Source organism: Cyprinodon variegatus, unplaced genomic scaffold, assembly GCF_000732505.1.
Source record: "Cyprinodon variegatus isolate N-32 unplaced genomic scaffold, C_variegatus-1.0 Scaffold449, whole genome shotgun sequence".
NCBI lineage: Eukaryota > Metazoa > Chordata > Actinopteri > Cyprinodontiformes > Cyprinodontidae > Cyprinodon > Cyprinodon variegatus.
The window spans coordinates 540,824-565,972 of NW_015150902.1; the positions used below are offsets into that span (position 1 = coordinate 540,824).

Sequence of the window (25,149 nt, forward strand, 5' to 3'; positions counted from 1 at the left end):
AAGAATTGAGGCAGTTCTGAAGGCAAAAGGGGGTCCAACCCTTTACTAGCATGGGGTACCTAATAAAGTGGCCGGTGAGTGTACATACAGTACAAGTACTGATGTAATTTCATGTTTTTCATTTTCTTTTCTACCAAAGAACAACCCTGCCTGAACACTGACCCAGAATAGCTCCTCGTAGACCTTATTTATCCGTTTTTTTCTGCAAAAACAAAACAATTTTATGTTTTGTTGATTTAAACTCAAGTTAGTTTAAAAATGAGAATATGAAATAAGTTTTCCAGACGTTCTAAGCTGATAGAGAAATCTGGTAAGGTGGCTGAATAAAATCGTTTCTGCTTCCTTATTTTGTACTTGATGTTGGTCTATCTTGTAAAATTCCAGTAAAATACTTGAATATATTTCGTTGACTCTTTACTGTACAGTTGGATTAATTAAAAGATGACTCCCCACCTGTACTGAGTTCTTTCTCTGCAGCTAGATTAAGTCAGGCTTTTGTTTTTGTAATTTCACAACTCTGCACTTAACTGACTCTTGCTACACCAATCCCTGGTGTGCTACAACCTCCCCATGCAACCCTGCACTTATACTATAAGTAATAATAAAGTCTGCTCTAAAAGGGAAGGGGCAGCACAGCCTTGATTGAATGCTGACTCCACTCCTCTGCTCCAAAGAGGTTTCAGAAGCAATTCTCTGGCCCATATTTGCTAAAGTTGAACCATTATCATCGCTCACTGGATGCATCCATTTCAAGATCTAACTTACATTTTCTCTCAGTTATTTCTGTCAGGTTGAGTGGAGGCTTTAAAGACCCAAATGCAGAGATTAGTAGGCAGAGATAATTTTTGCTGATTTAATGAATGACTCACAGGCAACTGAGGCAGAAATCCAAAAATCCAAAATAACAAATCCAGAAAAAAAAACACAATCTTGGAGAAGTCAGGGAAAAACATACATAAGCAACCAGGAAGTGACGAGGAACCAGCACTGAGGAACTGCACACGGAGAGTATATATGGGAGACAGAACAAAGACAGGACTAATGAGCTGACAAGGAACAGGTGTGGATGGAAGGATCTAGAAGGAAGCCATAGGAAAGAAAACAAACACAAGGGGGAAACAGAGAGTAACTCAAGAACAAAACACTGCAAGAAAACAACTACAAATACAAAGAAACTAAAAATAAACTTAAACAGGGCAGAACCCTGACAATTCCTTCCATTTATCCAGATATAATGATCAATTATATTCTGTGGCTGCCAAGTATTCCTTCTTTTTAATGTAAGAAGATGTGTGTGTGTGTTCAGGAGATGACCCATTCCTGGCCTCCTCCACTCACAGCCATCCATACTCCTGGGAAAGCTGATCAGACCAAGTTTCCCATCCCAAACAAGGTGAGTAAAAATGTTACCCCACTGCCCTAAAAGCTACTTTTCGCTGTGATGTACACTAACATAAACATCCTTTCCACGTTTGTTGGCTTTTCTTACGTGAGAGCTAGGGAGTCGTTAGAAAAGATGTTAAATGACTAGAAAAACTCTTAGCCTTGGAAATAAAAAAAGTCCTTAGATTCACTCAGTTTATCTTATGCAGTCTTATTATGTATATCTCTTTTTTGCAAATGATTTCTTAGAGCTACGGGTGTTGAGTGACTCTTTCATGAACTTGCACTATCATAAGTTTGAAATGCGTTTTTCCTGGCTGTTAAAACCGCAGGTTGTTGTGGATCATTGCTGCTGCTTTTTCAGCGGTTACTGCTTCTTGTAAACTAATCTATTTTTACCTTACTCTCAAGGTGCATCAAAACCTGGCAATGAGGACTAGTTTATAACATTAACAGCAATTTAAAAAAATAAAGGTTGCTTAGCAATGAATAAGGTTTCCCTATTTAGTCTCAGTCACCATCAACCTTTAGAAAATTTCCCATATCACAGCAAATTGCATCCTCCCTTAGTGTGAATGCAAACAAGGTGCTGCTTTTTTTATTCCACTTGCGTAATAAACCTTTTAATTTTATCATAAAGATACTAACACGGTGTATGTACTTATGCTGCATTCAGCTAAAGAGTTTGGAGAGGTTATGCAAGGTGTCTTGAAGCATTTAGAGCATTGCACATGGCCCATGGTGGGCTTTCAAGCATAGAAAGTGTTAACATTTCAAATGCTGGAGTTGAAAAATCAAATCTTTAGCATGCAGTGCATCGACCAATCAGAGAAGCTCAAACTCTAATTAGTATGACGAAGGAATAGTTGGTTAAACTTGAGATAAAAAGTCACATTAATTTGGTTGTTTGTGTCCTTCTGGCCACTCTAATAATCAGTCAGTCACTATGACTATAGGGTTCCTACGTCTTGTTTCTTGGTTCAAATTCAAGGACTTTTGAGGGACTTTTCTGGACCAGTTCTTTGAAGACAAAGAACCAGGCACAGCAGCATTTTCCTACAAAATGAATGATATTGTCACGATTTGTTAGGAGGTTTTTATGAGGACCCAAATGCAGAGGCTGACAGCCAGGGGTGAGTTCTTAAAAGGTTTAATGGAGGTATCCAAAAAATCCGACATAAAAATCCAAAACAAACCAGAACCATGGAGACATCAGGGGAAAACCTTCAAGGAGCCAGGGTGAGACGAGGTAAGACGAGGAACCAGCAAAGAGGGACTGCAGAGGGAGTGTATTTATGGCTGACTGAACAAAGGTAGGACTAATGAGCTGATAAGGAAGCCAAGGGAAAAGAACACAAGAGGGCAACAGAGGACAGACAGAAAAACCTAAGCAACTTAAATGAATCCAGACACACCAATAAAGCTAGAAAACAAGGAAAAACCTGGCTAAACTTGAAACTGAAAACTTAGAGAAAAGCAACAGAACCAAGATCGTTACAGATATTTTATAGAGAGACTTAATGGCTTAGAATTTCCTTTATCGTATTCAGTTAAAAACAAAGGATTAATACAGTATGAAGCACATGTTTTGCAAAATGGTTAATTGATAGTCTCCCATAAGCTCCAAATGCTCACTGGGGCCACCTAGTGGCCAATAAAAATTTATCAGCTAAGACCTGTCAAGTTTATATATCTTAAATGTGTAAAATTATGAACTTTGAAAGGAATATCCAGACACATTAGCATACCTTTAATAACATCCTGCTTTTCTAAAGTGTTTTTATATCTGGGCCTTAGTTGAAAGGCAGATACAGCATCCAACTGCATCACTCCTCCTTCAGAGGCGTCAGCACAAAACTTTTAAAAATGAATGAGGATATATAATAGGGTTGCATTTCACTTAAAAATGCCAGTAGAAGTTTTTTTATTAATGTTTAAATAAAGTGAGAGTGTTCTGATAACTACACTGAAATATTTTCTTACTAATTGTGGCAAAACAGTTTGTAATTAAATGAATATCTACATTAACTTAAAATGTCAAAACGTGTTGGTGAAAAATATGCAATTCTGTGATCTGGTTCCTGTTAATTTTTAAGATCTAAAACACTTTATAATTACTTCAAGTTGCTACAACTGATAGCAGGAAATCCCCTAGCAATAGGACAGTTTAAGGAAGCTGTCACTGTGGGCTTCCAGAGCTACAGTCCAACTGTGTGCAGAGCTCTGCTGCTCAGAAAAGCAGAATATTTATTTGTAGGATGGTAATCCTGATGAACTGACTGCACTGATGACACTTTGTTTACAAGTCTTATCTTTAACTGTAGTGTAAAACTACTTTTTATCCCACTCATCACACTAGAGGCATCTGTTCTTTGCTTGACAGCAGTCTGACTTTAATGTCCAAGTGTTAGACGCCCATACGACACTAAAAACGCATTTAATGTAACCGCAGTCACACCATGACCAAACTCTTATCGACACCGTCAGCAGCCTTCAATTCATTAATCTAAATTCTAGTCCTATTCATCTAAAATATATATTTTACATTAAAATGTTCCAAAGAACTAAGAGAACAATATATTAAAATCAGTCCCTTAATTTTATTTTGCTTGTACAAACTGAAGAAGCATGGTGGATGTCACAGATATTTTTTTCCCAGAGTCTTCATCAACATTCTAAATGAAACCATCCATGACACTTAAGCTATGACTATAACTACGCTTTCCTTTTATAAAACACTTTCAATCTGCTAAATGTCTCAGTGAGGGTGGCTGGTAAAAAAACAGCCAGGCAGCAATACTCTCAAGGATTTTTAAAGAACAACATGGAGTGAGATCAAGAAAATGAAACTAAAAAATGACTGACAATACCTTTATTATTGTTATTATTATTAGCCTAATTAATTCCTGTCTTTTTTTTCATTCACCAGGAGACCCAGCATGTGACCTCAGGCTACAACACGCAGAGTAAGTTTTCCAGAAAACAAACACTCACATCCAGGTTTGGGTTATAATTAACTAACAGCAGTCAGGAGATGTGTGAGAAAACAGTTTCAGCAGGAATTCAAGCACATGATTGTGATCTGCAAATACTTATAATCATCGCCTTCTTTTTGTTTATACAATTCTTCTGATAATTGGTTATGTGTGGACTTATAAAGTTTAATGTTGATCATAATTATAAAATGTATTATTGCTGCACGTTTAATGCCGTACCTCTGGCTGACACTCTGTTCAGTAAGCCACTCGCAACCTTTTACACATAAGCCTAAATAGAATTCCAGCACCAGGCACCGTGAGCAGACATGTTGCAATCTCCTGGCAGTACCACAGAACTTTTAGAAAGCCATGTTGTTCAATTTAACAGAATATTATGAATATATTAAATAACTAGAACTGAACGTTTGGTTAATTAATAGGTCATTAAAATCAAGGGTAAAACCAAGTAATGATTAGTTAAAGGATTATAACTGATATCTAGTTACTCACCAAGGTTCTTTAATCTTTTACCCAAGGTTGGACTTCTGGTTGTCTTTCACCAATTTAGTAATTCAGACTATGGCTGTCTGCAGAGTTATTAATCACCTACCATAAAAAATTGTCTCTGTTTCTTTAAATGTTAACCAACAGGTGGGTGGATCTCGCTATGACTGATAAATCGTTCATTCCAAAAATAATCACAGACTACTACATGTTAAAATATATGTACATTTACTGGCTAATACTATCGCTATTACAGTATTATTATATCTAATACCTTTGTAACACTTCAGTCTAGTGAAAATAAGCACAGGGTAAAGGAACAGCTATTAAAGGGGAAGAAGGGGAAGGTGTACACTAAGAGTCCATACAAAAAGTCTTTTCAATTTCTTCTGGTTTAAAAGCTTAATGGATTAAAGCATTTGCTGTGTCCTTTAAAATAGCATAAAGGCTCTTATTGAGAAGTGGATTTAAAATCATTTTAAACGCTCCACCCTCAACGTTAGTGACATTTTGTTATTACTAAGGGTCAAACAATGAACATCATGACTTTATGAAAATAAAGTTTGTACTTAAAGTCTTAGGGAAATCATATTTGAATGTCAAATCATTCTGGCTTAAACATGTATATAAATGTAGTCTTTATCAGACACTATATTGTCCCAACATTGAGAATATTTCTATTTTTTTTTTTTTTTTTTAATCCTGTCTTAAAATCTTTGTGGTTTTTTTTTTTTGTTATCTTATGCAGGCCAGTTAATTGTATACCTAAATTCGGCCAATCATATATCAGCGGTCATCTGTCAATCAAATGTTTTTCAGTAATAGGATCTCGATTCATATGTCAAACCTAATATACGCAACGGTTGAAATAAGATTCTTCACAGAGTAGTGGTGATTGTTACAGGTGTATAGTTGGAGAGTGAACTGTTAGCTGTTTCTCAATTCACAAGAACACGACTATGGACTTGTTTACTCGCCAAGTATGTTCTTGAGAAGAACACAGGAAAGTGTGGATAACGGGAGCACGCAGCATAGATATGGGTCAATTGGAACAAAAGCGCACTGATGACATCACCACACGCAGAGAGAGGGCTGCTGCAGACGGGCTAACGTTAGCCCTGGCTACGGTTAGCATCGGAGGTCCGCTGGTTGCCGCGGTCCTCTCAACTTTGGACATTTCTTTTAAGTTACGCATTAAATCAGTAAATGGGCCATATAGTGATGCTTAAAAGTATGTTCTCGCCTTAAATTAAAAGGTACTTTTATAGAACAACGGCAACAGAAAAGAGAACTTTTAACTTAATACTCTGAGCTTTGTGAGCGCTGCATTGAAAGGAGACGGAGGAGACTCATCCACGACCTCCGACACTAAACTCTCCTCCTCTTGCATGTTTCCTCTGTCCATAGCATTCATTGACAGCGTTGTTTCTAAGTCACCAATTTAGTGCTACTTGGTCCCAATGGAATTTCCCATTAGGAACCTACTAGCACTAAAACACAAGGGGGGAACATATGCTAACCTGTCAGCATTTGCTAACTGGTTAGCATATGCTTCCAACAAACCGGCCACAACCAAACATGCTTGGAACCTTCCACCACAATAGTCCCGCCCACTTGATAAATGACCAATCACGTTCACTTTATTCACTCGTGTAAAGTCGGGCACCACTCGGGAGAATTTGGAAATGCAGTGTTTGGAACAGCTGCTTCCCTACGACTTTAAAGGCATTCCAGTACTTTTGGATAGGTAGACAATAAGGTATAGGAACAATACAGCTGGCAAAATTCCAAAATACAGACAAATTCACAAAGATCTGCAAGTAAAGTTTGTCAAAAATAGGAATATTTTTTCTAAAATTGTTCTCCACTAAATAAGGTTGTCAATTTATATCTTTAGATGAGAAACTATGTGTGCATTGAAGGGAAGATCTGCCGTATTTATGTATGATTATGTAAAATACAGCCAGAGGAATTTGTAACGGATTTGCAAAGGCCGTTGCTGTTTGCTACAAGCTGATAGTGTGAAAACTGGTGGTAATTGTGATGCAGGAGGGCAGGGACACATAAGGTGTACATACATCATCTTAATTTCAATATCCACCGCTTTCAGTGAGATACGGAAGGATCCTGAGGCCTACACCTGCACAAGCTAAATAAGGCTTCCTCAAGCGCTTTCCAGAGGCTGTGGAATTTTATTAAGGCCAGGCCTGGATGTTCTGAGAAGTATGCGGGGCATCTGTAAATCTAAATATTTCCTGCACGCCTGTTTCTTTGCTTTGCGCGAGGGAAAAAAAAAAAGAAAAGAAGAAAAACTGCTGATCCCAAATGTCACGTCATTTTTGTGGAGGTAGTTGGAGCTGTTTGATGAAAAACTCATCCTTTCAGGTTTATTACAAAACATGAATGCGTTGCTCATCCTGAAGAAAGGCAAACACACAAAGACAGCCGGTAATAAACAAAAGAGCAGAGTCGTTTTCCAGGGTAACGATGCTACAAGACTCCAGTGATGTTACTGTGGCTTCTGGTCAACACATATCAAACAGACTCAGGCAAACCTTGACACAAGCAAAGCCGTGTCAAGAATGATTGAATGTCCTCTGTCTTGTCCCCTGTTGTGTTGCAGAGAGATGCACTGTGCCAGCTAACAAGCCTGCTGCAAAACCAGCGACTGCACCTCAGAAGTCGTGAGTACCTCCCTCCAACACAGACACACACATAAATGGAAGAATTTCTGACCTGCTGCTGTTTTTCGTGCCTCGAGGTAAAATTAAACCTGACTCTTGGATGGAATTCACTGGTGGTAGGAAGGAGAAAAAAAAAAAAAAAGATTGTGTGGATCAGAGCAGGAAAGTGCAGCTACATTAATTTAACCTGAGCCAGGAGCATACTGCAGCTCCTCTGGCTGTAGTCCACTCCACATCACTCAGAGTGGGATGAGATCAAGGAGGCCAGAATCCTGGCTCATAAAGCCGCCCTTTAATCCCTACTTTTCATGTGTTAAACTAAATAAAATTTAAACTATTCAGTTATGCAAACTGCAAACACCTTCAAAACCAACACTTCCAGTTACAGCTCATTGAAGTGATATAAAAGGAGTGTTTTTCTGCTATAATCTTAGATTTCAATGTAGTTTTCTTTAACCAGCTTTTACCTATATTGTTAATGTCATCAATTTTGACCAAAAAATACAAATTTAACAGTTGAGTCAAACCCTGTTCCCATGAATTCTTCTCTTTTACATTTAGTGTACATTTAACTCAGCAGGTTTAACCTGTTGCCTTGGAATTACACAATACTGATTCAAAGCCCAAACTTTTTATACGGAAGCCCTGAAATGCACAGTAAAACAGGACAAAGTGCGTTCACAGACTTTTTGAAGGGCTGAAGTAGAAAGCGACAAATAACTGCGCATGAAGCTCGTCCTCACTATTGTAGAAGGCACTTTAGCACACGTTTCAGCTCCCAAGAGGGCCCTTAAGCATACATTTTGAGTCTGTCTGCCTATCTTTCTTTCTGTACTTAGACTGCAAAGACAGGGCATGGTATTTCTTTCATGGTATTAATAAGGTAGTTTGGATCCTGATTCACAGCTTCAGCTCTTTCTTCAGTAAAAAACAATATTTATAATGTGTTCTGATATTTATTCGAGTCTTATTCCTCTTTGAATCAAATATTTGTTGTGCTTTTCCACATTGGATCGTGCACTTCTTTATCATTTTTACCACTTCGCTGGGAGGAGCTAACTGGCTTAGCATCATAACTTCCTTGTTTACCCATTGCACACATGCACAGTATAGTATATCCACTGTGATTGTAAAGTAACAGAGTAAGGCTTTATTTACTAATTGTCATGATTTTATTCTAAGATCGGACCCACATGCAGAAAACCAAACAGAGAGACCAAGGGAAGGTTTAACAGGTTTATTGAGAACTGATTGGGATGGGTCCAGTGCTGCTCTGAACACTGGCGAACCGGGACTGAAAAGTGAAGGGGAAGGTACTGTGGTTAGTTCAGGCTCAGTGGGAAATTTGAGCTTCAATTTACAAAAGGGAATAAAGGCAACAGGACTCACGTTTCTTGTAAAGGTGTCTTTCTCTGAATCCAGTCGGTGTGGGTTGTTCCAGTAATTGACTTGCTCGTTGGGGGGCGGACAGGGTTTACCCAGGTTGAGGTGTTTCCTTGAGGAACGGAGGAGCTGACTGCCACTTAGATTTTCTATGGTACTTGAACTGTTTCTTGTGGAGATGAATCCCCTGCTCAGTGTGAAGCTCAAACAATCCTTTGGGGAAAAGTATATCCAAACCTCCAGTTTGAATCCTAGCTCAGTTTGAAGCTCAGATGATCCTTCCAGGGGGAGAAGGTCCAAAACATCCAGTTTGCAGGATGACTTCCTGCCGAGAGGCAAAGACAAAAAACAACAAGGTTAAGACTCAGGTTGACAAAAACTCAGTTTGACTCAGCTAAACTCAGCTTGGCTAGAGTACCCAAAACTGGCAAACACTCTGGTGTCGAGGTAGTGGCAGTTAGCAGCTTAAGAGTCTTAAGAGTCTGGTAATGAGGCAACCATCCGCAGGTGTGTTAGAGGACCAACGAGAGCCAGGAGCCACCTGGTGGTGGAGGGAAAACACACAAAAACACAACCCACAAAGACTGGATTCCTAACACTAACAAATTATAAAAACAAAGCCTAAGACACACAATTAACAAATATTATACCTGCACTTGTTAAACCTTCAGAAAAAAATTGTATGCAAGCAACAGTGAAATACTACTACCTCATAAATTTAAAAGTCATAACAAATGTATGCTCCGTTAACTGAACACATCATGTGTAATTTGGGGTTATTATAGCAGTCCTTACTCTATAGTCTGTGTACAACAAACTATTTGCTTTCTGTGCCACATCAGGAGGAACACAGACAAACCTCTGCTGATTAATTATTTCTATTCATTAGAACGATTGGCTAAGAGCGTTCCTCACTGCTTCAGGGCTTTCATTTAGCCATGATCCCATCACATTATGTTCAGACAGCTGCATATGTGTAGCAGAGCAGCAGAAGTGAGTGAAACCTCTCCAGGAGTGAGTCAGCTCTTTAATGCTGCCGCTTCAGAAAGCAGGAATCACTCTGTGTATAGTCTTATAGCTGCAGTACCACGCTGGGGTTTAACTGTGCTACAGTTTGCTGAGGTAAAGCTGGGCAGTGGATGGAGCAAGGCACTAGCAATGCCAGGGTTACATGTTCAATTCTTTCTGCTGTTCCAGGTGATGAGATTGATGTTAAGTGTTTACCACCAAGAGACAGGTGGCTGATCAGGTGCAAACAAGATGTTAGCTGCTAATGGGGTATGTCCCCACGGGGGTTTGGTCCACTTTCAGCAGCCCTGCAGCTTTTAGGAAGGCAGAGTCATCTAGTTCATGGTAGATCTGTCACAGTTACAATGTTATCTACTTTCTTGTATAAATACTCAGTAAAAACATTTCTGTAGTTTGTTTAGGCAGTTATCTATCTATCTATCTATCTATCTATCTATCTATCTATCTATCTATCTATCTATCTAGATCTGTTTGTTTTGTCTAGTTAGATAGGTCTATCCATATAGCTAGGTATTTTTAGTTTTTCTTATTTAAATGTATTTTAGTAATTATCTCAAAAGTCATTCAGAGGAATTTAAAAAGGATATTTCAGGGTGTTGGTCTGTGCCTCTTAAGCACCAACAAACTAAATGCTGAAAATCAACCAGAGGCTTCCATGTCTGCAACAGCAACCAGCTAAATTAGAGCGGTTAGCTTCTTGTTCGACTTCCAGTCTGTCCTTGAAAGTAGTCAGTTTAAGTCAAAATCTGCTTTTAAAAGTTTCTGCTGAGGAATAATTTGATTCCTGAGCACCGTTTTAATGGGATTTTAGAAAAACATTTGCATTCTCTGAGGGAGACTTTCTAAATTCCAAAGAGTTTTGATTTTATTTTGGCTGTTTTTCTATGTCAAACCTTGCAGAGATGGAAGTCTCCACGTTGAATCTTTGTTTTGGTCCCTAACAGTTTTAAATCTGAGCGTGTCTGTCCCCACCAGCGCTTTTTCTCTCTTGTTCAGTTTATTCATGTCCTCTCTACCGGCCCACCTGCTGCTCACTTCCCGATCACTATCATCTCCATCTCGCTCACTGTCGCCCTCTCCTCATCTGTCCCTCCTTATGAAATAAACTATGGATCCATTATTCATCCATTCAAACACGCTCAAACCGACTATTTCCCCTTATTTCGGTTCCGTTCTTCAAAACTTGTTGGTCTAAAAAGACACTCAGCACCAGGGGGAGTGTTTTTTTAGCGGCGCAGGCACTGAAAAGATTGGTTCGTCAGGCAGTAAAAATCCCTTCAGGGGATTCTCTTGTCATAACAATAGCGGTTCCTGCTCAAAATAAAAGGAGCTGGTGTCTGTGTGTGCTTTTGGGGGGTTATATAAAGCAATAAAACTGCAGAAACCTGCCTGTGCTCATAAATACTGAATAGTTTATCTGCTAAAGAGAGGATGATGCTGATGGAAAGCTTGTCTTAATGTACAGCGTGTGTATATCTTTTTCCTACCCTGAGAGATTAAAACTATGAGTAAAACTCAGGAACAATTGAAAGTAAACAGGGCAACCTTTCAAATTAGACAACCCATGAAACATCAGCGTAAGCGACTGATCTGTGCAAATCATGTCTCTCTGGGTCCAAAGCAGTGCTTGGCTGAAGGTCAGGTAGTTTCCAGGTCAAAAGGTAATCGTCTTTGTCCTGCTTTGCTCTGTAAGCTCAACATCTGCTTGGGTTTTGTAGCAGATAAAAGTCACTTTCCTGCCGTCTACTCCAACAGGAATCCCCTCTATTTCACTGTCTAACCCATCTGATAACTAAAAAGGCTCTTTAGAGGGAACAGCAGCTAACATGTCCCCACATCTGAGGTGACGCAGGCAGACAGAAGGCCATGGCTGCAGTAACACGTTTGCCCTTGTGTGTTTGTCTGTGCAGGATGCTGGAGGATGACCTGAAGATCAGCAGTGACGAAGAAGAGGCTGAACAACAGGTCAGATCACTGCAGCATGTCTGTCCTGTCAGTTGTGAAGATTATTGGTCTTTATTTTGTCTGTCCTTTAAATACAGCTTTGCTTGAATCTGTTCCAGACCACACAAATGTGAAATTCTGTCTGTGGGCATCTGTTAGCTGCCTTTATCTGTCTACATGTGTAACCTATGAGATTGGGGTGGTCTAAGTTAAATTCTGTCCGAAGGGTGAAAAATGTCTAACAGGATCCTACAAATGTATCCTACCTCTTTAACCTTATTATGTCTTTCAAACTACAACTCTTAGGTTGTATTCACACCATAACAGTCCTTTGGTCTGCTAGTTTGGTACCGATCAAAAGCAGACATTATTTTATAGAGCTCTTTTGTATCCCAACTGTACTTTATGTAAGTGGATTAAAATTCTGTATTATTTAAACTGTGGACCTTATTAGTGATAAGGACATTTTGAAAGGTTTCAAAAAAGTTTATATAGCTTAAAAACACCAGTTTGTTTCAGAGAAAAGCAGCCTGTTTACTTACCCTGCACTTTGTACTTGTCCACTTTGTGCAGATCTATACCAAAAACAGATATAATTAATCGGTATCATTTAAGGATAACTTCTCTCTTGAATGTACTCCAACACCTGAAAAAAAATAAAATAAATTGAAGCCATAAAAAAATAAGTAAAAACATCATAATACTGCCTAAAATACTGTTTCTGTTTGCCGCAATCTGCCTGTAACCCACCAACATGGAGGATTTCTGAGTCACTTAATTCTGTTTCCAGCCTTGCTGGAACTACTGAAGCGGTAGAGCCATTGGGAGGCTGGAGCAGGTCATTCAGAAATCAAAACTTTTTGTTTGTATTTGGTAACATGTTAGAGAATGTGCCCTTCAAGTCAAGGATAATCCACCCAGCAACAGACAACATAACAGGTTTGGTTTCAATACTGCATTTACTACTACGGTGGCTTGTTAGGTCCAATGTGACATATGCTTTCTGCTTATGGACCCAACTGAACCCAGTTTGTATACAAACCTGAAGACAACCAAACAAGTTCGTCACTGACAAGTAGTTTTGTCTGTACCAAAGGTCACTGGTATTTATTCACACCTGACTGATTCTTGCTTCTTGCGCAAAAGGTAGGGACTAAGGGCAGAAACAAACTCTGGTCCATTTATAGTGGATCAAATGTGGCAGGTTTTAATGAGACCTTTAGTTTTAGTTTACCTTGTTGGGATTTTTTGTGACAAAATTTTTATCATTCATTATTTCTTCTATTTTGTCGTTATTATTGTTGTGAAGGAACACGTGAAGGTAGGAGCTCTGGGTGGGTGAGAACAAATTTTACATGCAAACAGCTATGATTAGTGATACCATTGCTCATTACTGTAAGCAATCTATTCCCACTGTGAAACATGGTGGTGACAGACGGATGCTGTGGGTGCGTTGTTTCCTGTTCAGGGAAGATAATTGTCTTGGCACTGATGTGCAGAGGGATGGAGCCAAAAGGACGACCATTCTCCAATGAGGCCATCCAATCAGACTGTGTTTAAAAATACACTATAACCTGGAAATCAGATTTTTTTTTCTTCATTTTAAAACATGTGTGTTTGGCTTGTGAAAGTGTTTCTTTTTTATATGTGACCACAAGATCACCCTCTCCACAAAGCCCAGTTTTGGTCCTTCTTGTTCGTCATTGTGGAAGGTTGCTAACATCAGCTTGCCTTGCTATCACCACTCCCACCTCTATTTAACCAAAAGGGGCAATTCCAACAATCACCAACTTGTCAGGTTGGGTGGAGGTTTAAAGAGGACCCAAAATGCAGAAATGGAAGCTGAGTTGGTTTCTAGCAGATTTATTAACAAAAAGGGGCAACAGAAGACAAAGTCTACAAACAAAATATTGAAGTCCAGGGAAAACTCACATGAAGGGCGAAAAAATGATAAAGAACAACCAGCCGACACTGACTGAACAGGAGGTGTATATATGGGAGGAAGAAACAAAGACCAGGCTAATCAGCAGATTGGGAGCAGGTGTGGACAGAGCAAGCTAGAAGGGAGCCAGAAGAAGGGGACTGACACAAGAGGGCAACAGAGGATAAACAAAAAATATGTAAGAACTCAAATATCAAATCCAAAAAACACCACAAAATGGGAAATGAAACAATAAAACTAGACAGTCTGTAAATGTCAGTGCTTTTGTTACCTTCTACCTATTGTGTGAGAGACTTGGAAACAATGCTAAACGAACAATGGATAATTGCTAATGTTGCTAATGCTACCTCCCCATGAAGAAGAATACACACAGGTCAAATTCTCATGCTTACCCTTGCAATAAAAAAGATGTATGGAAACGGTTCTGAATGAGTTCTATTTAATATTTTCTGCAAAAAAATATTAAAGATGAATTTAACAACAATTTCTGAGGAATTGTATTTGTAAAATACCAGGTTATGAGTCCTTGGGGCTATTTTTTCAGTAGAATGAAAAATTTGATCCGTAACTCTGCTACAGCTACTGTGTACCTGAATAGAGACAGCTCTTTAAACACACTTTGCAAAGTTTTATTTCAAAAAAATCTCAAACCAATTAACATTTTTTTCCACTTTCACTCTAAATACTGTGATGTATAAAATACCAAAAAAAAGATTAGGTTTATGTGTGTAACCTGACACAATAAAAAAAAAACAAATCCAGCGGGAGTTAATGTGCTCCCTGAATACCAGATAAAATAGTCATATTTAGAGAGCCCTCTTTTAATAACCTGTGCTTCACATTAAACAGAATCCACTTTTTTTAGAATGTATTCTATTTACAGTCAAGGTACCGAGTAGGATTTTCTAGGTCAAATTGCCGATCTGCTGTTAAGTACAAAAGTCAACATGGAGTCTAAGAAAGAACTGCCCTGGTTTGATCTGAACACGTTGCCCCTCTGATCCCGCGTCAGATGCATTACTGCGATGCCGCAAGGTCGGCCAGGCCGGCAGGGAAGGTCCTCAGACCCCTTCCTCTGCTCGGAGCAAAGCCAGGAATACACCGGAGACAACTTCTCTTTCTTTAATGAGATCAAACCAGCTGCTGCGGCTGCTTCTACAAGCGCAGCAATCTTTAAATGTCATGTTCGTTTATTGCATCCGTGGACTACAAATCAAATTAAACAAGCATCAGGAGCACTGATAAAAATATGAGTAAGATAAGACTGATTTGGAGTGTCACAGAAAAGGCAGGATTGTTAAATGAATGGAAAATCATTACATTCCAAATTAAAGGACAGTTATCAATGCAAACTCTGCAATTACTTTCTCCTTTTTGTGGAGAGTTGTGTAGCAATAACTCTAGTAAGGAAACAAAGTTTTTATTAAAGCAGGAAAGTATTGATTATTGCACAAGAAAATATCACAATTTTGCTCTTTTGATCTCTCTACTTGGTTACATAGATATGACCTGGTTATAAATCCATTGAGCTCCTTCTGATTGAGGATATTTAAAGCCATTGGTGTTTATATACCTGAATAAACCGGCAAAAAAGTAAGTAATTAAAAGGTAGTTAAATACATTTAGTTACAATGGATGTGTCCCAATTTAGGGGTTGCATCCTTCAAAAGCTACATAATGTGGAACAATTACATCACAGCGCTGCCCTGAAGGCTTTCCCAATCCACAAACCCTCCTAAGATGCCTTTAAATGTGGCTGACAAATGCATGCTCCTTTTGCCTGATCTGAAGGGTGGGTTAGGTATTTGTTTCTTAGCCCATCATTTCCCATTTCATAGTGGTTGGAAGTGCATTGGTCAAGCTAAGACAACGCAAGAAGGTGGCAAACATGAACGCAGGCATAGTGCACTTTCTGTCACCTAAAATAAACTAGTGAGATGTTTTTTAGATGAGAAGATTAGATTATAATTTGAGATAATATATAAACATAGTTTATAAACAGTTCATTTAAGTCCTTTATTTATTACACAGTACATTTTGGCTGAAGAATTTAAGTTAAAGGTATTGTGGAGGATTTTCACTAATTTTTTAAAAGACCCACCCTCTGCACTAAAAAAAAAAAAAAAAAATGCACATGCGAGAACATGCATGGGCTCATTTCTCCTCGTGCATGCTCTGTTTAAAAGTGTTGGTTCTCATAGCTTACACAAGCTTACTGTGTCTAACCGTCCGCCCAGGGAAGAATTTACCATCAGGCAATACTAGGCAGTTGTCTATGACCCCAAGTTTGTTGCATCGCTCATACAAGCTTAATTTCCAAAAGAACTTTTCAATTTTTCCACTAAAAATCGGGAAGAACACGTAGGATGGCCTTACGTAAACATATCACCACAATGATTGGCAATTCAGGGCTGTTCACTGACCCATTGGATAACACTGCTGCCTTGCAGCAAGAAGGTTGTGGGTTTGATTCCCGGCCCGGGGTCTTTCTGCATGGATTTTTCATGTTCTCCCTCAGCATCCATTGGTTTTCTCCGGGTTCAGGGTGTACCCCGCTCTCACGCATAGACAGCTAGAGATAGGCACCAGCACCCTTCATGACCCCGCTTGGGATAAAACGTGTCAGAAAATGGATGGATGGATTGACAATTAGTAGAACAAGTAATTTAAATGATCCACCCAGAAACTGTACCTTTAATGTAGGAGCACTAGAGTAATTTACTGTTAACTTCAGTTTTGAAAATGGTAAAAGAGAGCCAAGGACTACAGTGTAAGCTTCCATTTATATAACTTAGAAAATATATTCTGAAGTGGTTGGTCTTTCTTAACACCAGGTTGTGTTTTCTTTATGGATGCTGTGATATCAGTATGTTTAAATGTGTTAAATAAGGAAGTCAGCTTTGTCACTCTGGGGCGCATTCAATATGGGCCATGCTGTTGTCCTGCACAGCCTGTCCTGTTTTTCACTATGAAAATTGGCACCGTGGCCTTCTCTTCGCTAATCACTGTCATCATGCACTAATGATGCCAGAGATGAGTTCAAAGCAGTCAGTGGGGTCCGTGCTTCTGTTCACTCCCCCACTGTGCAGACGGATATCAGCGCTCATCAAAGAGTCTGGGAGATATTCTCTGTTAATGAAAAGATACAGATTCCTCTCATCCTCTTTTAACTCATCTTTTGATTGTATAATTACAACCAGGCTAGACATAATAATTATAAATGATGGCAGGGTCATTTAGAGTGGTTTTAGTTGTTATAATTATTGTGAAATAAGATCTTTTAATTACACATATTTAGTTCACATTCTGAATTATGTGCTGTGTTAAAGTATTTCTCTTCTGGTTAGTAGACAGGAACAGGTTACTGATTTATGTTCATTTTTCTGCTGTCTTCAAAGACAGTGTAAGTCATTCACAAGTTAATATGAAATGTTAAATGTACTTTATTTAATTAATGTTAAATGTCTGTATAATATATATAATAATATAAAATCCAATCAAACATTTCTTCCTCTCATTAACCAGTCCGTTTCATTTAAGAAAAGACGGTTTTAGTACCAATACCTTATTAAAGTAAAAGTTATAATTGTTTTCAGTAGCTTTAGGTTATGTGATTGACTGACACAACACTAATTAGACTGGAAGTATGATACAATATTATTTATCCAATATCAATGCATGTACTCTATTTGTATAATTAAGAAAGTCATGATTTCATTAGATTTTCTTTTATCAAATCAAACTTTAATCTATACAGCATTATGTTGATATGGGCAACACAAAGTGCTTTACATAGTATTAAAATCAATCCATATCAAGAAAAACAGAGAAATTTGGCCAACCTGAGTGAAGATGACCCTCACATACACACCTTCCTTGAGGAACAAAAATGGAATAAAATGTTTATGCAGCCATTTTGGTTTTTTTAAGCTTTTTTTGTTTTGCTATATTTCATGAAAATGGGGCAGATGGACCCAGTATTCAAGGTGAGACAGACAGTTGGAAAGTTCAAAATGTTTATTAACACAAAAACATAACAAAACTGAAGCGCGGAGCTGCAGACCACAGCGGCTGCAGGTGGGGGGTTGGGGCACCACCAAGTCACTGACACACTAGAGGGAGAAACACAGGTAAGTGACCACGATCATCTGACGAGAGATGATTATCTGTGTGAGTCACTTACCTGGTTAAACAGTTCAGTCCATCCTCTCAGAGGAAGGCAGCCGATGGAATGCCAAACGAGCTTCGGCCCGGAGCAGCCCAGAGTGCCGATGCAGCAACGCCAGCGAAAAGGCAGGAATCCCATCCAGGTCAGGCAAAACAGATCAGACAGGACAGTTCTGGAATCCAGGAATCCCCTGTGTGGTCAGGGGTTCCATCCCACACAGGAACAGAGAGATCCAGGGTTCCAGAAATCTACAGAGCGAGCAACAGGCTCAGACAGAAACACACAGATGCAGACAGGCAGGCTCAGTGGTTGAGGGACATAGCCAGGACATAATCAGGAGACAAGAAAAACACCAAAACCCTCTCAACTCACTGGCTTCCTGGGACGGGAACATGAACCTTAGAATAACTCTATCTGACAGAACAAACATCCAACATACAATGATCTGGGCCCGACCCTGGCCTGAGCAGAATATAAAGGAACAGACACAGGTGGATGAGATGAGCGATGATTATAACCGGGCAGAGTTAGGCAGGTGAATAAAGTGAACAATTAAAGTCAGCTATAAGGGCATTTCATGACAGTAAATTCTCCAAATAATGCCTGTAACATGTAGACATCAATATAAGATGTTTATTTATACCGTTTATCGAAGAAAAAAAGTTTAGGGGTAGATAGTCCTTAAGAGAAATAGAAAAGTGTTATTTTTATAAACTCATTTCATAATTCTGAACTTATTGAGAAAACACTCAGAAATGTTGGACTAAATCCATAAGTCTTTTTATTTTCACTATATTCTCTTCAGAAATGCATAACTGACTAACATTGACCCTTTTTTTACATATCTTAACCAGACATCTATGCTTTGAGTAGTGTTACCTTTTCTCTTAGCATTCTCTATGGATTCAGTTCAGGGAGAGAAAAGTGCAGAAGGATCAAAAGGAAGAAAAAAACAAGTGAGAGCGACAGAGATCTAGTGATAAAGAGAAAGACAGACCAAAAAAAGAACAAGAAAACAGAGAGATGATGATGGAGAGCACAGGGCTGAGATGAATTCAGTGGCATTTATCTGTGCATGCCGTTAACAGGCTTATAGCAAATGAGTGCATGGTGTATTATCAAGCTTTTATAGCCCGAAGTAAAACACATTCATAATCAAACACACGGACAGGCATGTATTACACACATGCACCCGCAGAGAAGCACATACAGCCCTCCCATGTAAGGCTCCACTCCCAAGAATTTATGGCAGCAAACACATAAACACTCTTTGACAGTGTCTCCCAGACACACACGCACACAGATGCACTGCATCATTAGTATGCTGTGGCAGAGCGCAGCCAGGGCAGCAGAGGAGGATGATGAATATGTTTTTGGCAAAGAGCAAAAGAGACAGAGGAGAAGAGGGAATTGGAAGAAGGAGCACAGGAAGGAGAGATAGAGGGGAGATGGAAAAGGTGGAGAGGAAAGCAGCGATAGAAAGTGGAGCCTAATGACTACAGAAACTGACAGGAAACAACAACCCAATTACCAGCGCAGGACCGTCCTTTGTCTCTGCAAGCTTGTGATGGCAGATCCCCGTGGTCGGAGCTAAGTCCAGTTCAAAGGTTCCGTCTTTACAGGAAGCAGCTTGCAAACATGTCCAACCCCGAAGGAGAAAGTGGTCGAATTCACAAATAAGAAAACTGCAAAAATGCAATCAGGTTTTCCGAGTTGTGTTCTCTCTGTGGATTTGTGTGCTGTTGCCTGACATATAGTGTTCAGGAGGGGAACCGGGGATTGTTTTAAGGAAATGGGAGCCATGATAACTAGAGCTGCTGGACTGAAGGTGTTCAGTTTATATAAGTTAATTCATAAATAATGTAAAGGTAAATCCACCTGTATATAAGCCATCCGGATTGTACATATGACACCTCAAATCTCTGTGCTACTCCCTTGTATTTTTTAAATTTTTTTATTTCTTATTTTTAGTTTGTTCTTCATTGTGTGCGATACATGTACACTTGCACCTTAATCTTTATTTATCTTGATATACTGTATATACCTGGATATACTGTATATATATTGTTTATTCTTAATGCACATTTTTCCTAACCTGACAACAGCCAGATGCATGTCTCGCTCCGCCCAGCTCCACTCACATACATCTGGGAACCCGCTCATTGAAAGTGATTTCCCCAACCGAATTTATGGTCTGTCCAATCAGGACGCAGGGCGGGTGTGTCCTGGAGTGGAGAAGCGACCGTGAGATTCCAACAACAATGGCGGCTCGCATTGAGGAAGCAAGCGTTAGCATTGATGCTGCTATTTGTTCTGTGTTGTCCAATCTATCTGATATTGTTTCATTAAAAGAACATCAGAGAACGGCTTTGAAGGCTTTTGTTGGTGGAAACGATGTTTTCGCCCTTCTCCCTACCGGATTTGGCAAGAGCTGGATCTACCAAATAGCTCCTCCTCTCACAGCGTCACGGGTTAGCTTCGGTGTGAGTGGTTGAAATAGCACGTCAATAAAGATGACAGACAAGTGGCTTATCCAATCATATGCAAGGAGTTTTGATAAGGCCCAGCCTTCAGTAAAGGCAGTTCCTATGGCGGGTTCCCAGATGTATGTGAGTGGAGCTAGGCGGAGCGAGACATGCATCTGGCTGTTGTCAGGTTACATTTTTCCTCCTTGTTTGCACCTTCTTTAATTACTATGCCAATATGTGACCAGTGAATTTCTCCACTTTGAGATCAATAAAGCTCATCTAATCTAATCTAATCTAATCTAAAGCGCCATAATGCAGAGAAATCTGTTTCAACAAGTCGGCTCAATTCAATGACGTTTTATTCCGGCGGTGTCTGATTCATCCTGGGTCCATCAAACTCCACAAATCCTAATCAACCCATCTCTAATTCTATTAGAGTACATGCTTTTTTGTACATTACGGTTAAGGCTGGTTTATGCTCTCTGCGTGGGTGTTGCAGTTAACGCAGATATGCCCCGCCCCTTCCGCAGACACTCTGCTGCATCTCTCCGAAATTGTTAGGTGACTCTCAGACAGTGCCGCAGACAGGAGGCCTCTGATTGGTCAAATCTACATCCACTCTACTCTGTGCGTATTTCCTGTTTGGTACCTTATCGGCTTGTTTTTTTTGTATTGTTGTTGTTCCTTTGTGGAAAACGACTCATGAAGACGGACCAGCTAGAAGAGTGAGGTGTGCGAGAACGCTGGGACACTTTTTCCCCCTGGATCTCCGATCTTTTTTGCGGTCAAGTCCCTCGGTTGTTGCACAAACTTGCCCCATTGCATTTTTCCACTTCCTCACCACCTCCTCCATATCTAGACCCACAGCTAGTTCATGATTGTCCCTCTTGCATTGTGGCGTAGATTAAAATAGCGCAAACCACCCTTCAAAATTGGGCATAAATCAAGAATATCTACGAGCTGGGCTGTTTATACAGCTGCAGGAATATAAACAGCCCTTTATGAACCTGAATTCCAGCTTTGATGGGTAACACTCAGTTTAAAGCTGAATAACATACTTTTATTGCCTTTCTAGCCATCTGATAAAAGGCCAGGGGATTCTAATCAATTTCAATAAGGATTTGAGTCAGTAAAGTCAGGTTCTCTTGTTAAAATGGGTTCACACAACAAGTTAGTTGTGCCATTTTCTGCCTGTAGAATCTCAGGACTGCAAATCAGGCAAAGTCAACATGTTTGATTGTTATATCCAGTCATGTGTGGCGTCAAGAGCATTCAAAAAAGAGATGCCGCCCACCTGTATGCTGAGGGCTGCTGCTGAACCAACTGCAACATAGTTTTTGATTGTGTTCAAAAGTAGGATCATAACCCCGATGAACTAATGGCACTAATGAGATTTTGAGGTGCATGCTCTGACTCCAAACGACCTAAAAACAAGTTTTTGTTCACTCATCCCAGCGCATAAAGCCAATCTATTTTCTTTGTTCCTGCCACTGAACACAGAGAACAGCAATGATGATGTCAGATGATTCTGCACTGTGGTCTTCATGTGGCTGGAGAGAGCATACTGCACACCAAAACTGTTCCATCCCTAATTCTTGTTCTAATGTTTGGAGTCTTCAAGTTTTTAATTTGTGCTGTTTGAACCAGCATTTTGTCAATAATAGAAGGCCAATTAGATCAAATCTGGATCAATTCCGTACCACGCTTAAATCTTCTGCCTATTTAGATAAAATTCTTCCCCTCATTACATTTATCAGGGAAACCTCTGCTCACTGCCGCTATTACTGTAACTATTATTTATAGCTACGGATCCTTTCAGGTTGTCCTTTTGTTCCATGATCTACACATGTTCACTACACCTCATCATGAACTAGAGGGTCCTGACACATACGGGGGGGTTGAAGGTCACCTCACCAACGACTCACCTTTGATCCCTTTTTGGGAGCTATAAGCACGAGGACAGCTGCAGACGCAGCAGGAGAGAACAGCATGATCTGAGAACAGGCAACACATGATCTTCCAGAGTCCGTCTGATTGAAGAAACTCATTGCTTTGCAGAATTTGATCTAGATGATAACATGCTGGGGATGGTGCACAACAACTTCCATTTAAAGCACTCAGATGAAATGCCAGAACCGGGATACTGAGGTGATTTCATGCAAACACCTTGCACATGGCTCAGGGGAATAATGGGAGGAGCTAAGCCGCGCCTTTTTGGTTCCACAGTCCGTTGCGTCATGTGAACGCACACGGTGTCCTCTTAAGAGATCCACTGATTTGATGTGAGAGAATAAAGTGACCTATAATTGTCACGCTTTTAATTACCTCCCCTAAGGAGGCTATATTTTTAGGAGAGTATGTCTGTCTGTCTTTCTGTCTGTATGCAGGATAACTTGAAAAGTTATGGACAGATTTTATATAAATTTTTTACCAGAGGTGTCCCTGATTTCCCCAGATTTATATAAAAAAGAAGTATTAATGTATTTATTTATTTTTTGCAATGTTCATTCATTTTAACTTAAATTTAAAAAAAATTCTGACAAAAGGCTGTTAACCACTTTATGTGGGCTTCAGTTCTTTAAATGGAGTTTAAACACAGTTGAACTGTTATTATTTGTTCACACTGAATGCAGATGGCATGAACTAGGTGAGTGTTTACATGTGAGAAGCACCTTTAGGAGCGAAGGGATACAAGGGACGCATTTCTAGGAATGTGAACAGCAGGATTATGGAGAACAGAGCCAAGCGAGAGGGAAGTTTTAAAGTTTGGATCGTTGAATGCTCAAACTACTTTAGCCTTGTATATGACTGAACCGGTTGAGTAAATTATTTCCCCAGCCTTAAAAACTCTGTGGTGTCTCTCAGGGAGTTCCACTGCTGCAGTTCAACATTTTAGAGCTCAAGGCAAACTGGAAAAGTGCATCAGAGATAACACCTGTCTCCAGACAACATTCATTTTTAATCATCTTATATCAACAAACTTAAAAATTGTTGTAACTCTCCAACATAGTCAGCATGGTTCCCTCAGGTCCCAAAAAATCCTTGAAAGTTTTTTTAACTTTAAAAAATAAGTATAAGCACTCAGGACAGCTGTTCTCATCCAGAATAACTTGATCATGTTTATTGTTTACATGATACTGATCGGATTATTAATCTGTATGAGGCACTCCTGTCTGTTGGATTATAATTTCATTCCAATTTTAAAGCATCCAATAAGATTAGTCCAATAAGACATTTTAAGTCCGATGAGCCGTTCTCTGTAAAGTACCTACAGATTATACTTTTGCTGAATTTGAAATCAGGGGCTGCATCCTCCGAAGGCCAGAATCGTCTACGTAGCGTGGCGCCAAGGTCTGTTTGGATTATGCGGCCGACACATGCATCCTTCTTTTTACCCGTTTTGAAGGAAAGGTCTGTTGTATTCTACGTAGCCTTCGATATCCCGTGATTTATTGCGAAACCAAGCAAGCCAGCTTCTCCAAGCTCAGAGGCAAAAGGTAAATGGCGCCAAACAGTGGTGATTATTGGAAGTGCAGTTTAATATAATACAAGTATGTGAATAGTTCCGTCTGATATAAATGAAAGTAGTCTTTTAAAATGGTTATTGAGTCAGATATGTGGCGGGTAATGTTTGGTTTATTGAAAGGTTTTAATCTGTCTCTGTGTAAAGGAGTCTGGCTGACATTTAAGGACAGATTCTAATATATCTGATATTTTTGGGGACTAGAAATCTTATACAGTGATGCTTTTGAAGCTGAAATGTTAAATAAATAAATAAAAAGAAACAGCAGTGAGTCCGATATTTATTCTTTTCCTGCATTGTGTGTCGGCTCTCACAGTTGCTAAGTGACAGAGCGTACGTGCAGTGAAAGCCTTGGAAGGCTGGACCTGTTTGAATCCACAGCCAAAACTCTTCAGTCTGCATATTCTCACAGACCTTGAAGGATCCAGTCCAGATAGAACGGGTCTTTGGAGGATGCAGCCTTTAAAATCGAACACATCCTTTGACTGGTAACTGGAGATAAATGCTTCTGCATGTGGTCCTTGAATTCAAGGAAACTGGTTCTGGAAAACCCCTGAAGGTGCTTGGATTCAATGTTAACCAAACTGCTGGAACCTTGACCGAGCCCCAATCCAGATCAAGCTGGGTTTTAGTGGATACCACAAGCTTCTTGCATTGTTAGAGGTCTCATCACGATAATATGCCAAGCTGCCAGACTGGATCAGTTTGTAGCTGCCACCATGCCCTTCTTCTACCTTCTTTACCTGTGTGGCTTAAAGATGAAGGGAAAAAATCCTGTCTTAAAATCTGTCAGTTTATTTGAGATATCTTATGCAGGCCATTTACTGATCCGTCAGCTTGAACACCTAAATTCGCCCAATCATATATCAACGGTCATCTGTCAATCAAATGTTGTCGGTCATAGCATCTTGATTCATATGTCGCAGCTAATATACGCAACGGATTAAATAAGAATAATTTACTTTCCCATTGAGTTCCGTCCCAGTGTTCACGGGGATGGACGTCTGTGTCTTCAGCAGGCGTAGAGCTAACAGAACTGGCAGCGTTGCGAGGCAAGGGCTCAAACATGTACGGCTGCTTCCTCCCACAGTGCAAAAACATGACTTTTAGGTTAATTGGCTTCCATGAATAATCCTTAGGTGT

At 39.6% G+C, this 25,149-nt stretch overlaps 1 protein-coding gene across 1 annotated transcript in view; it reads left to right on the top strand.

The window, feature by feature from the left end:
- The window catches only part of LOC107093840 (AF4/FMR2 family member 2-like), a 297,213-nt gene that overhangs the window by 193,689 nt on the left and 78,375 nt on the right, over positions 1–25,149 (top strand). Inside the window, exons 6-9 of the mRNA XM_015389141.1 lie at positions 1,307–1,393; positions 4,313–4,349; positions 7,489–7,549; positions 11,872–11,926. Of these exons, the coding sequence (XP_015244627.1) occupies positions 1,307–1,393; positions 4,313–4,349; positions 7,489–7,549; positions 11,872–11,926 (240 nt within the window). The remainder of the gene's footprint in view (positions 1–1,306; positions 1,394–4,312; positions 4,350–7,488; positions 7,550–11,871; positions 11,927–25,149) is intronic.